The 14,950-nt window shown below is 40.8% G+C and overlaps 1 protein-coding gene across 2 annotated transcripts in view; it reads left to right on the top strand.

Annotated features, from left to right (window-relative positions):
* The first annotated feature begins 9,266 nt into the window (after positions 1 to 9,266).
* LOC132972037 (carnitine O-acetyltransferase-like) overlaps positions 9,267 to 14,950 on the top strand; it is a 29,919-nt gene continuing 24,235 nt past the window's right edge. For both annotated transcript variants that reach the window (XM_061034914.1, XM_061034915.1), the window contains exons 1-4: positions 9,267 to 9,415; positions 9,676 to 9,948; positions 10,951 to 11,069; positions 11,413 to 11,466. In XM_061034914.1, the coding sequence (XP_060890897.1) occupies positions 9,389 to 9,415; positions 9,676 to 9,948; positions 10,951 to 11,069; positions 11,413 to 11,466 (473 nt within the window). In that variant the 5' untranslated portion in view covers positions 9,267 to 9,388. The remainder of the gene's footprint in view (positions 9,416 to 9,675; positions 9,949 to 10,950; positions 11,070 to 11,412; positions 11,467 to 14,950) is intronic.

Here is a 14,950-nt window from a genome sequence, read left to right on the forward strand (position 1 = left end):
TCACGGTCTTCGAGCTGAGAACACACATGAACTTGGTATTACCTATGTCATGAACTTGGCATGACCTGTGGATGCATCACGTTTCTGCAAATGTGCATTGTTGAGGTGTTACAGGATCTTGAAAAAAGAGACACTTTTTGGCTATAAAAACCCTGCAGAAAATCTGATTGAGGTTCTTTTTTGCTTTGCTAAACGAATCCACGTCACTCTGACTTTTGAAATTCCATTTTGGGACTTAAAACCTCAAGTGTCTACAGTCACGGGTTTAGACTTTGGTCTTTGTGTTTTGCTTTTCTTTTCCATTTTTTTATATTTTTCTTTTACTGTTTTGTATTTGCATTTGGAATATCATTTGACATTTTTTAAATACATTTTCGGAAACTTTTTGAAATCATTTTCTGACTGAAATAATTTACACCACAAAGACTGGAAGTTCCCTTTAAGGACCTTGTGTACCTCGGAAGGTAAGTTTTGAGCAGTCACACCATGGCACACTTGTCTTACTGATTTATATTACACACTTCATACACACCTAACATCCTAGCGGGGGGAGTTCACAGTTATTCCCCCTCCGGGGGGGAATCTAGAGTCCTATACCAGGGGTTATCCTTGAATCTAATTATTCTAGAAATGAATGTTAGGCAGATAATCCTGGGGCTGTGATTATAACTTGTTCATCCGTCCTCCAAAGGGTGTTAGAGGAGTAATTTTACATAGCTCCTTCCACTAGGAAAGAGTAGACTAGCAGGTTGGTAGGGAGTGAGCTCTCATTTAGTTCAATAACTAGTTAACTAATGTGTGGTGAGCTTCCGTTAGCTATAGTAAAGTTAGTCACCTCTTTTTGCATGTCCAGGACATGCTACAGGAGACACAGCCAGATCCTAGCGGACCACTTCTGGACAAGCTTTATCAAAGAGTACTTACCCAGCCTTCAAACCCGTCAGAAGTGGCAAAAGGATTCTACCAACCTAACGGTGTCAGAGGTTGTCATGGTTATAGATCCACAGTTGCCTAGAAGTTTCTGGCCCATTGGAAGGGTAACACGTCTCTTTCCTAGTGAGGATGGACGTGTCCGCACAGTGGAAGTTAACATCAAAGGGAAGCTGTACGTCAGACCTGTAGCAAGATTAATACCCCTCCCTTCAATGGACGACCCTCATCCCTTGTAGGCAAGTAATGGTTAATTTTGGTTATGGAAATTTTCAAATGTGTTCCTACATTTGAGGGGCAGCTGTTGCAGATCCCACTTCCCCTTTAAGCCTAGTCTGAACCAATCAGGCCACACCTGAGCAATTAAGAGGCCTGCAGCAGGCCATGCTCAATCCTTTTGTTTGCTTCACACTGCTGAGCTGCATGACAGGCTGCTGACAACTCTATTGTGACTCTGATAGATGCATTATTTGATTAAATCATCTGACTACTATGCTTGTCACAAGTGGAATCAAGTTTGTTGAGAAATAAAGCATGAAGAAACTCTCCTCTGGTCCCTGCACTTTAATTGGTGTACCACTGCAGAAGCTCGATTTTTGAACTGGTTTTCATATACACTTTCTACAGATATATTGGTATAAATTTATACATTATGCTACTGGTGTGCGATATAACTATCTTACATCATGAATGATTTGAACGTGTTGCAATCTGCCAAAGCAGAGAGATCATCAAACAAGGCTATAGTGTTTTCAATCTATCATGCTGCAGTTTATTCAACCACACAGATGTGTCTCCCCCTCCGCTTTTGCTCTACAGCAGAGTGGGATTCATCGGTGAAAATGAAATGGAAACTTAAAATTTTGTCTGTAAAAACAACTCCATCTCAGATATTTAGAACTGTTTGAGATTTTTCCAAACCGCATAGTTTGCACAGTTAAATTTAATTCTCGGTAAGCGACACAACAAACCATTTAATGTTAAGTCTGCTGAGAGTCAGACAGAGCAGGTATATTTTTCCCATATCGCCTTACATTACTTTATACCATTCCAATAGCTGATCTTATAGCCGTTTAGTTTATTTATATATGTATTACTGTATGTATTCACAATTGTATTGTGGCCCAAGTGTAATGTGTATTTCTCTATCAGTAATTTCATTCTTTGCTGAATGTGTCTATATTTGTAATTGTACATTTAAAATGATCTTTTTCCTTACTGGTATTTTCTGGATCCTCAGAGCCATCATTATGTTAGTAGTTCAGTGATCAACTCTTTGGAACATTGTCAAAGGTACATAGGACCATTCTCCAGTCTAAAATGGCTTGGTTTGACATGTATATGCAAGTATCTACCCCCACTCAGATATTTTGTGTGTAGTTATTTTATGCTACAAAAATAAAGGTATTTAAACATGACCTGCTACTTTTATAATTATTTTGTTTTAGTGTGTTCCAGTTCCTGGCACAAAAGCTGCTTTCTCAAGGACTTTCCTTCAGTGGTATGTTTTAATGCAATTATTTGATTATAAAATGGATTTTGACTTGTATGTTTTTGGTTAATATATGATTTATTTTTTCTTCTTTTGCTCTGGAGGTCGTTAAATCCCAGGACCATGTTTCTGACTCTGCACAGAGTACTGATGGATATAGCTCTGGAGAAGAATATGCACCAGTGTCAAGTTCAGATGAATCCAACCCTGAAGATGTACCAAGTAATGACAGTGACGGACTTTCCAGCATCATCAATCAATCAATCAATTTTTATTTGTATAGCATTTATTTGTATAGCGTCATCATAAGTTCTAGACCACCACATCACAAGGATCTCTCAGTGTCTTCTAAGGGGAGGGCAAAGCCAGTGCCAAAACCCAGAAACTATGCTGAACAGGAGGACAGCCTTGACATTGATGATGACTCCAAACCTGACAGTGAACTTTCTTTAAATCATCATCAAAAGCAATACCCAGAGGCTTGCAACAGCATCTTTTTCTGATGAGACTGTGTCAGCCTCGAAAGACTCCTCTTGCACGCAAAAAAACTATTGTTATATCTGTAAGAAACCTCAATCTAAAATCTCTCGTCACTTTAAAAAACACGAGAAAGAAGATCCTGATTGTGCAAGCATTCTTACTTCCAAAGCGCTCCAGAGAGAGAAAATGGTTATTTGAGAAGTTGCGAAACAAGGGTAACTATGAACACAATCAAGAGGTTATGGCAAATATGAGTGGATCACTGAAATTAAAAAGGAGACCAGGACGATCAAACATCTCATTGAATTCCAAAAGTATGTGCATTGTGCACATTGCAAAGGCATGTTTGTCCGTAAAGAACTCTGGCGCCACTCACGAAGATGCCCTTCATAGACGGTCTCAGTAACGGAGGCAACTGGCCGGACCGAAGTGTTAGCTCTGGCTGATATTGCTGACCCAAGTTATTTCACCTGGAGTGTGGAAGATCCTTGGAAATATGAGGGAAGATGAGGTAGCATCCGTTGCTCGAAATGATTTCCTTTCGTTGCAGCTGTGTCAATCATTCAACAACAAGCATGGAAGTGATTCAACAAAATCTGAATATATCAGACGAAAGGTCCGGGAAATGGGCCAACTGTTGCTAACCTTGAGAAAGAAATATTCTATGATTAGTTTTGATGATGTGTTGAAACCGAACAATTTTTACAAAGTAGTCGAAGCTGTCAGAGATGTAGCAAATTATGATGAACACTCTGTGTCTCCTCACCTGTCTGTCTTTCACCTCCTCCACTGTGTCTCCTCACCTGTCTGCTCCTTACCTCCTCTACTCTGTGTCTCCTCACCCGTCTGCTCCTTACCTCCTTCACTCTGTGTCTCCTCACCTGTCTGCTCCTTACTGCCACCACTCTGTGTCTCCTCACCCGTCTGCTCCTTACCTCCTCCACTCTGTGTCTCCTCACCTGTCTGCTCCTTACCTCCTCCACTCTGTGTCTGCTCCTTACCCCCTCTACTCTGTGTCTCCTCACCTGTCTGCTCCTTACCTCCTCCACTCTGTGTCTCCTCACCTCCTCCACTCTGTGTCTGCTCCTTACCCCTTCCACTCTGTGTCTCCTCACCCGTCTGCTCCTTACCTCCTCCACTCTGTGTCTCCTCACCTGTCTGCTCCTCACCCCTTCCACTCTGTGTCTCCTCACCTGTCTGTCTCTCACCTTTGTATGGACATGCTCTGATCAGATGCCCCTCCCTTTTCCAGTGAACACATTTCATGTTTTCAGAAGTGACATAAATCACATAATCAAAGTCTTGTACTCTCAAGTTGAAAACAAGATTAAGCTCCACATTTCTTTTATTTAAGATCATATAGACCTGACGTCTGTGAGAGACCACGTGACTGAGCTGCAGGGCTTTACAGCCCGACTCGGGCAGCGTCTTAATGGGAGAGACATTTTTTTTTTCCCCTTGTCTTGAAGGCACGAAAGTGTCATTTATGACCACGCTGTTTTCCACCACGGCGTTCGCCTTATCAACGTCTAAAAACAGAACCACCACTCCATTCATCCGGGCCACAGATTTAACACTCTGCGGTCACACCACCTCAGCAACAGCCAAAGCACATTCATTCACTGAATAATGGGTTCAGATTATTTCTGTGTTTGTCTTAGTTTAATTTCATCCTTGGTTTAGAATCTCAATGAGTTCATTTAAAATAAGATGTTGAAATATCCAAGGTCTTTACTCCTCACTCTTTGGCTTGAAGAGTAAAACCTCTGATTTTGTAAATAGTAATGATATGACCATCCTATCAGAAACATGGTGTAGAGCTGATGTACCCACCCACTGCCCCCCAAACTACAGAGAGGTTATCACTCCTTCCCAAAAACGATCGACTGTTAGTCAAGGCAAAGACTCAGGAGGAGTCATTATATGGTACAAGTCACAGTTACACAATTCAATACATATTCTCAAAATAGAAAAAAAAATGACATTTGGCTGAAAATCAAAAAAGATCTTATCCCGACACAGAAAGATATACATGTATGTGCAGTCTACATCCCCCCCTCCGAGTCTCCTTACTTCTCTGATGACATATTTCCCTGCCTTGAGTCAGAGATATGTCACTACCAGGGCCAGGGAAATATCATCATCTGTGGGGATTTGAATGCTCGGACAGGTACACTTTCTGAAATCATTAATAGTCAAAGAGACAGTTTTATAATCCAGCAAGCTCCTACTGACCACCTCCACCTGCCTCCTAGAAACAACTTTGACTGGGCTACCAACAGGAACGGGAAGGAGCTGTTACAGCTGTGCAGGAGCCGCGGTCTGTACATTGTCAATGGGCGGATAAGAGGCGACTCTTTGGGAAGGTTCACTTATTGTTCATCTCTTGGCACCAGCACTGTAGATCATATGATCACAGACATGGACCCCCTCTCTTTCAGTGCATTCACAGTCAAGCCCCAGACCCCTCTATCAGACCACAACCAAATCACCCTGTTCCTCAAACAGAACAATATGACACAGACCAAACCCAGCCAACTGTTCAGCATCCCCAGGACGTGTAGCTGGAGCCCCGACAGCACTGAGCAATACCAAGAGGTAAGCAGTAGTGAAGCGATTCAACCATCAGTACAAGACTTTATAGATTACCCCTACCCCCCCACTACTGAAGGCATATGTAAGACTGTCCAAAATATGAGTTTTATCTTTGAAAGAACAGCAAAAAAGCTGAACTGAAAGTATGTACAACCAAAAAGAACCAAGGGTTTGACAAAGAGTGTCAAAATAAGTCAGACAATTATCAAATCTTAAACACTGACTGTCTGTCAGTCTGAAGAGCTGGTCATACAATGTTACAATTCACTTAGCAGACGCTTTTATCCAAAGCGACGTACATCAGAGTCAACAGTAATCCATTCATACACCGCCACCGAAGCAGCAGGAGCAATGCAGGGTCAAGTGTCTTCCCAAGGTTATATAATGGTAGGGGAAACACTGAATTCCAATTGGCTATTCTCAAATTATTCAATTTAATTCTGAGTGTGGGATATTTCCCAGAGAGTTGGAGTCAAGGTCTTATTACACCGATATTTAAAAGTGGTGACAAAAGTGACCCTCAGAACTACAGAGAGATATGTGTCATCAGCTGTTTGGGCAAAGTGCTCTGCAGCATCATAAACTCCCGGATCGTTGACTTCTTAAAAGAACACAACGTCCTGCATAAAAGTCAGATTGGATTCATGCCTCACCATCGCACATCAGATCATAGCTTCACCCTCAGCACTCTCATTAACCACCATGTACACCAAAATAAAAATAAAATGTATGCTTGTTTTGTAGACTTCAGGAAGGCCTTTGACTCTATTTGGCATGAAGGACTCTTTTACCGATTACTAGAAAGTGGCATGGGGGGAAAATCTATGATTTAATTAAAACCATGTATGTAAATAAAAGATGTGCAATTAAAATCAAAAGAAACAAAAGAACAAATTATTTCAGGCAGTACCGTGGGGGGGTTTACAGTAGAGCCTGGACATCCTCCACAAGTTCAGCCAAACATGGGCACTTACTGTCAATATGAACAAGACCAAAATAATGACCTTCCAAAGCAGATCCAACTCTCAGAGAAACACATTCACATTAGGAAACATAGAAATCCAGCACACCAAACAATACACATATTTAGGCTTAGTCATCACTCCCACTGGACATTTTGGCATGGCTGTGAATGAGCTGGAAAAGAGAGGAAGAAGGACTTTTTATGCCATCAAAAGAAAAAATCAGATTGACATTCCAATTAGGACCTGGCTCAAAATTCTCAATTCAATAATAGACCCAATCATTTTATATGGTAGTGAAGTATGGGGCCCATTAACCAACCAAGACTTTCCCAAATGGGGAAAGACAGGTTGACGGTTTCGACGCAGGAATAATTGAATTTAGCTCTGATAGGTCGATTGGAGAAAAACAGTCTAGATTAATATCAGGTCCTGGAACTGTCTCTGCCATATCAGACGTATCCGCACCAGGTAAGGGCAGGAGGTTACCAATTTTGTCTCTGATGTCTAGAACTTTGTTGTTGAAAAAGCTCAGGAAATCATTACTGCTGTTGGCTAAAGGAATACAAGGCTCAATGGAGCCATGACTCTCTGTCAGGCTGGCTACAGTGCTGAAAAGGTATCTAGGATTGCTTTTGTTTTCCTTGATTAGAGAGGAGTAGTAGGCAGCTCGAGCGTGACATAGAGCCTTCATATATTTACTATGACTATCCTGCCAGAATAAACGAGATTCTACCGTTTTGGTCGAGCGCCATATTGTTTAGAGTACAGGTTTCTGAGTTGAACCATGGAGCTAGTCTCTGCCATTTGATAACCTTCTGTTTTAGCGGAGCAATCGAATCAAGAGTAACTCTCAGAGAATCCACTGCACTATCAACAAACTGATCTAGCTGAGAGGGACTAAAGCTATCATAAGAGTTTCCAACTGGGTTGAAACACAGTACTGAATCAAAAGCAGCTGAAATAGCTTCATTAAATCTAGCTACAGCACTATCAGATATATTTCTAGAGAGCACATTTTTATTAAGCAGAGATAATTCTGGTAGGACAAAGTCGAAAGTAATAAGGAAATGGTCTGATAGAAGAGGATTTTCTAGGAAAACTGTAAGGTTTTGGATTTCAATGCCTTAAGCTAAAACAAGATCCAGGGTGTGGTTAAAACGATGAGTAGGTTCGTTTACACCCTGGGTGAAACCAATAGAGTCTAATAATGACATGAAAGCTTTGCTAAGGCTATCATTATCAACATCCACATGGATATTGAAGTCACCTACAACAATTATTCTATCACTGCTAAGGACTACATTTGATAAAAATTCTGCAAATTCAGATAAAAACTCAGAATATGGGCCAGGAGGGCGGTAAACTACAACAACTAAAACTGGCTGAAAGGTTCTTGAGACTGGATGTGGAAGACTAAGAACAAGGCTTTCAAAAGAAGAAAAATTCAGCTTTGGTCGAGGGTTAACTAAAAGACTGGAATTAAAAATAGCTGCTAATCCACCACCTCGTCCGGTGTCTCGAGGTATATGAGTACAAAAATGACTGGGAGGAGTGGATTCATTCAAACTAACATATTCATCTCGACACAGCCAGGTTTCAGTCAAAAAAAGTAAATCAATATGCTGATCTGATATCAGATCATTCACTAAAAGAGACTTGGATGCTAAGGACCTAATGTTCAAAAGTCCGCAGTGAATTTTCTGATTTTTTTGCAAAATCGTATTCGTAGTTTTAATTCTAATGAGATTTTGATGATTTACGCCTTTTTATTCTACGTTTGGATGACTTATAAAAACGGGTCTGAGCCGGGGGACAGACACAGTACCTATAGTATAACTACAGTTAGATTCAGAATTACAGCTATAGTGACTGGGAGACAGATCTAACGGAGGCGCAGAGAAGTGTGTAAGACTGCAGCTCTGCCTCCTGGTCTGAACTCTGTGTTGTACTGTCAAGGTCAGTACACGAGTCAGAGAACACGAGTCAGAGAACACGAGTCAGAAAACACGAGTCAGAGAACACGAGTCAGAAAAACACGAGTCTGAGAACACGAGTCAGAAAACACGAGTCAGAGAACAAAAGTCAAAGAACACGAGTCTGAGAACACGAGTCAAAAAACACGAGTCAGAAAAACACGAGTCTGAGAACATGATTCAGAGAACACGAGTCAGAGAACACAAGTCAGAGAACACAAGTCAGAGAACACGAGTCAGAGAACACGAGTCAGAGAACACAAGTCAGAGAACACGAGTCTGAGAACACAAGTCAAAGAACACGAGTCACAGAACACGAGTCAGAGAACATGATTCAGAGAACACGAGTCAGAGAACACGAGTCAGAGAACACAAGTCAGAGAACACGAGTCAGAGAACACAAGTCAGAGAACACGAGTCTGAGAACACAAGTCAAAGAACACGAGTCACAGAACATGATTCAGAGAACACGAGTCAGAGAACACGAGTCAGAGAACACGAGTCCCTTCTATGACCTAATACGATGTGAAAAACATGTTTTTAGCAGCTCAACTGAAAACAGCCACGTTTTCATCCAAATGTATGCCGTTTGGTGTTGTAATATAATCAAGCATTAACTAATTCCACTGCCATTACTCAACAAGGTTTAGTATAAATGTGAAATAAAAATGAACCTGCAAGTTGCTCTTTAAGTGAAATAAAACATTTCAAACCTTCACCTTCTCTTTCTGTTGCTTCATCTCCATACATTTGTATAAAAGCCTGCAGCTTTCTGTTTTCTGTTTGTTTGTTCAATGTCAGCAAACACAGTTCAGAAAGACAAATTGACTTTAGTAAGAATCATCAGTTTGACAGTTTGTGACATCATCAAGTCAGGTCACTTCACTTACAGACATTCACTTCCAAACCTGCAACACTCGTAGAAAGTAGTGAGAAGTGTTTCTGATTGAAAGATGTTGAGAATCTGCAGCAGAAATCTGGTGAGTAACAAACTTGACTTCATTCTTCTAGTTCAGCAATGTGTTCGAACGTAATGTGACTCAGTCTGGATATCCTGTCACTCATTCACACTTTGATTTTTTCAATAAATAAACTTGAGAAGTTAAAATAGGAGAGCACAACACAAAAGCAGTTTTTATATACTTTTATGTTTTTTGTTTCTTAACTGTTTATTGAGTAAAGACGTTAGAGGATGTCATATGTCACAATTATTAACTAACACATTTGTTGTGTCCCTCAGGTGAAGGTGGGGATGTTGAAGCCCAGTAAGGTGATGAGACCTGCTGCTCTGCTTTCATACAGAAACATGGGTCAAGAGCAGGGTCTGCCCAAAATGCCTGTCCCGCCCCTGAAGCAGACCTGTGAGTTGTACCTGGAACTCCTGGAGCCAGCCGTGGAGCCGGCCGAGCTGCAGAGAACCAAAGAGCTGCTGGAAGAGTTTCAAAAAGCAGGAGGAGTCGGAGAGAGGCTGCAGAAAGGTCTGCAGAGAAAAGCAGAGCGAACGGACAACTGGGTGAGACTGATAAAAACACGTTTACTGAGATTCATCCTGCAGTTTTTAACTCACTAAAACACACACATGTTTCACTGTAATCTCTGCTTTTGAGCTTTCTATGAATTAAGACAGGCTCACTGTATCAGCTCTGTTTACTTATATATTAGGTCTTCATGTGAGAAAGAGATGAACTAAATGAAGAATATAGATTTCATCAGCAGCTGTTCAGGTCACAGCTGGGACTGTACCTGTGTGGTCTGATCACAGTTGAAAACTCAATCATAGGTTTAAAACATCAGCGATGACTTCCAGTTAAACGGCCGCATGGAGTAGAAGCAATGGAGAGTAGCTCCTGTCTGTTTTCACCTTTAACACTTCATTCTAACATTTTACGAGTTGAAATTGTTGTAATTTGTTGGTATCTATTATCGTTTCATGGTCTCACATAAAATTACTTCAAAACATCTTTTAGCCTGCTTGAAGCTAAGTTTGACTAAGTACGGTTTACATTGGAACTAAAGGAGACAGACTCTAGTGGACACTGGAGGAACTGCAGCTGTAAAGTTGGACATTTTAACATGGAGCTCTATGGGGACTGACTCACTGCAGGAGACAGACTCTAGTGGACACTGGAGGAACTGCAGCTGTAAAGTTGGACAATTTACTCCACGAGTAGCTCAAGAGGGTAATAAATTAGTACCCAGAACTATAAAGTAAAATAAAAATGGAATTTTGAAATTTATCAAGACAAACTACCTAAGAAAAAACCTGCCATATGCAGTAACACTCAAAATGATAGAAAGTGGAAAGATTCACCCGTTTGGACAAAAATGTCCTTAGTGATACCGGAGGGTCAAATGTGAAAACAAACAAAATTCAACTTGTGGCTGATTGTTAGAAACGGTCTCTTCTGTCCATTAATGCACTGTGTGTGTGTGTGTGTGTGTGTGTGTGTGTGTGTGTGTGTGTGTGTGTGTGTGTGTGTGTGTGTGTGTGTGTGTGTGTGTGTGTGTCATTTAGCTAACAGATGATTATGTAAAGAACGTCTACATGAAAAAACGGAACCCTTTACCTATTTTTTCTAATATGTCTGCGATGTTACCGATGAAAGACTACACAACTATCAAGGAACAGATCGGGTAACAAACACACACACACACACAAAAACACACACACACACACACACACACACACACACACACACACACACAAAAACACACATACTCTTATTGACAGTTATGTTTTTTAAGGTAAACCAATAAAGAAAAATGTTTCGATGTTAGACAATAAAACAATAAAAAATCCCCATGAAAAGAAAAATATATAATTATAATAATTATAAATGAAGAGAAAGAATTATTGAAATTAAGAAATGTGAAAAACTGGAAAGATGCTTCTGTCTGAAAAAATAAACAAAAAGAGAAAATCAGATAATAAACAGAATCTATAATAATAATAATGATCGTTGTTCACTGTGTTCAGGTATGCTGCTGACATCGTTCTGGGTTTGTTGGACTATAAGGAGAAACATGAAGAGTGGGTTTGTATTCAACATTTTTATTGGTTTTTAATCATGGAGTCACAAAAAAATCTAATTTCCCATATCGTACATAGAATCTTGTACTTAACATACAACGTAAGAGAAACGGACATAGACAAACAAAGCAAAAAACAAAAATTAAATAATAAAATAATAAAATAAACAAAATAAAATAATAGTGCACACACTGTTTCCCCAGGTTAAATACATCTGTCCGATATTAAAATGAATCAAATGACTAAATTGACCTCTTAAGTTACAGACACTGAAAGCCAAGCAGTAAGCATATATTGATCTAGCTTGTCCAACAGAGAATATGTTACTCTCTCATAAGCTGCTAATTGAGCCACAGTTGGGTGTTTCCTCCTCCAGTGTCTCAGAAGTATTCGTTTAGCTATGGTAAAAGCCAAAATAATCCATCGTTTTCAAAAGACGGGTGGAAACTCATCAAGGATGAAAAAGGTGACATGTAGCCAAACCTCCAAGGGGGATTCACGGGCATGCTCCCCCGGGAAGATATTTTTGAAATATCAGCTTTAAAATGTGAATTTACAGACGATTTTAGCATTCAGACCAACTAAAGAAGCAGTGCAAACAATAAGAAAAACACAATTGCTTGTCTATATCTATGTTCTGTTCTATCTTTTTGATAAAGCTTCAGTGAAACATGAAAAACACATGCTCCCAACCTTCAGTCCCTTTTTATAAATGGGATGAATTTGCAGAACAGGGCTTACCATGTTCCACTAAGGGGTGATGTGAAGGGCAGTCACTATGCAAGTAGCTCTCAGAGCAAGAGTCTGAGAGAGCATCATAATACAGTCATCAAGTATGACAATATTTTCTCTTCTATAATTAAATATGTAACATTATCAATATATGAACCTGATGTTTTGCTCCTGCTGATTTTCATTAAGTTTATATTCCCTCTCTTATTACATGTGTTGACCAGCTGTCACTTTAATGTTGCCTGAGATAATAATGAACCAGAAAGCTGTATTTCTCTCATCATCTTCACCTATGGCTACCAAACGGTAAATATGATCAGACAGCATGTTGAACAGAAAGGCTGGCTTGCTAGCCAGACTTTGAATCTTCCCACAGTGTTTTCACAGAAAAATAACGTTATGTAAATTAGCCATGTGCTGCACATTGCGACTCACTGAATCAGGTTTCATGCTTCTTGAGGTCAGTGAGAATGGTCCGCGGAGGATCTGAGCGCCCAGCCGTGCACCTCCAAGATTTTGTAACAACGCGGACGAGTTCGTGCCGACCCGGAAGTACTTTATTCGGGCCGTGTTGAGCAATCAGACCACTCTGACCGCAATCAGTATGAAACGACTCGACGTTTGCAGGGACTGTGCTCGCCGGCCGCAAGAAGCATGACAGCTCGCATCATAGACCCCCCCCCCAAATATTTTTATTGAAGATCTAAATGAATCACACAAATGACCTATTTGGGATCCAAAACGGCGAATTTCGCCGAAAGGTGACAAGTTTGCACCCCTGTGTGTAGTGAATGATAAATCTTCAAGGCAGTGTATCTGCATTATGCGTTATCAAGATGCCCAGATACTTAATACCGGTCATAGACCAACAAAATTTCCACTGATTAAAGAGAGTACTGGGGCAGTAGCCTGACATTGCCATAGCTTCAGATTTATCCCAGTTAATACGGTATCCAGATAAAACCGTAAATTCCTCAATACAGCTTAATATAGTGGGTATTGATTTTTCTGGTTGAGTTATTAATAATAACATTTCATCCCTGTACATTAAAAGCTTGTGTTGAGTATCACCTACTGTAATACCATGAAAATTTGCATTATACCGTAGTTTCTGTGCTAAAGGTTCTAGAGCTATCTAATGACAAAGCAATTGTTGGATTAATGGAATCGTGTGTAAAATATTGTAGGTTAACGAGGCGTCTAATATTATCAGAACTATAATGATTAGGTATAAATCCGGTTTGGTCCATGTGTATTATACTTCCAATGACTTTTGACAAACGGTTTGCAAGGACCTTTGCTAAGATCTTCTGGTCACAGTTAAGGAGAGAGATAGGTCGATAACTGCTGGGGTCTAGGGCATCTTTCCCTTTTTTATGAATAAAGGATATAACAGCAGAATGCATAGATTGGGGAAGTGAACCGGATTTGAAGGCCTCGTTATAGACATTGAGCAATAAAGGACCCATAATATCCTCAAATGTTCTGTAAAAATCAATGGGGAGACCATCTAATCCAGGAGATTTATTGAGAGGCATTTGAGAGGCAGCTTTTAATAGCTTGAGATATCTCCTCTACCCTTACCCCCAATTCACACATACTCCGTGCGCGCCGCGCATTACGTTGTACTTAGCTGCCACTCTAGTCAATCATTGTGTTCACACAGGGCGCGCTGCGGTCCGTCTCCTGCACGTGCCACTAATGGCACTATGCTCTGCTCCGTTTCAAATACGCAGCGAGTCTATTTTCACCGGAGTACGCTGCAGGCACGCGTCAAGCTGGACAGAATATGACAGCCCGGACAGGAAGTCAGACGAGGAAACTCACAGAGCATCCGGTCAATTTCAAAATAAAAGACAATATACGGACTCGCGATCGTATTTTTCATCACTTTATCAACATTACATCAAAACAGGTACCAAATTAACAAAATTCGGTACCTGGATCTTGTAGTTCTCCTGTAATGTGTCATGGGTGCGCTCCACTGCGCTGACGTCCCAGAAACGGATCCAGTGTGAATACGCGCAAGCCGTCCGATGGAACAAAACCGTGACGCTGACGGACCGCGACGCGCACGGAGTATGTGTGAATTGGGGGTTAGTGGGGCCTCCAGAAAGTCCTTGTCATTATCAGAGAGTTGCGGAAGATTGAGTCCATCAAGAAAATCATCAAGCTTTTGTTTCTCTAAATCGCCCTGTAATTTGTAGAGTGTATCATAAAACGATCTAAAACTATTATTTATTTGTTTAGTGGAGGTGGAGATTTTCCCATCCGGCTGTCTTATACCTGCAATATGATTCATGCTATTCTGCTGTTTAAGGCAGTAGGCAAGCAGTCTGCCCGGCTGCTTGCCCATCTCCCAGGATGTCTGCTTAATTCGAAAAAGGGCATATTTTGCTTTCTTATGATATATTTTGTTTAATTGATACTTAGTGGCTAATATTTTGTTAAGAGTGGACCTGTCTTTTAGTGATGTGTCGTTTGTGAATGATTCGTTCAAAAAGAACGAATCATCTGGGTGAACGAACTGAACTGAATCACTTACTGAAAAGAGTCGTTCATTTCTCAACTTCAGTTGCGCTCTCCTCTCTCCCGTCTCGTGTCTCTCTCTCTAGACCGTAAGAGTCGCTCAAAGCCCGCCCTCCCTCTCCCTTTCATGTCAGTGATACGTACTGACTGAACCAACAGGACGGAGTCGGTCAGGAGCTCTGTGTCGCTCAAGCCCGCCCCTACTTCTCCCTCTCATGTCTCC

This window comes from Labrus mixtus, chromosome 3 (assembly GCF_963584025.1).
Source record: "Labrus mixtus chromosome 3, fLabMix1.1, whole genome shotgun sequence".
Classification (NCBI taxonomy): Eukaryota; Metazoa; Chordata; class Actinopteri; order Labriformes; family Labridae; genus Labrus; species Labrus mixtus.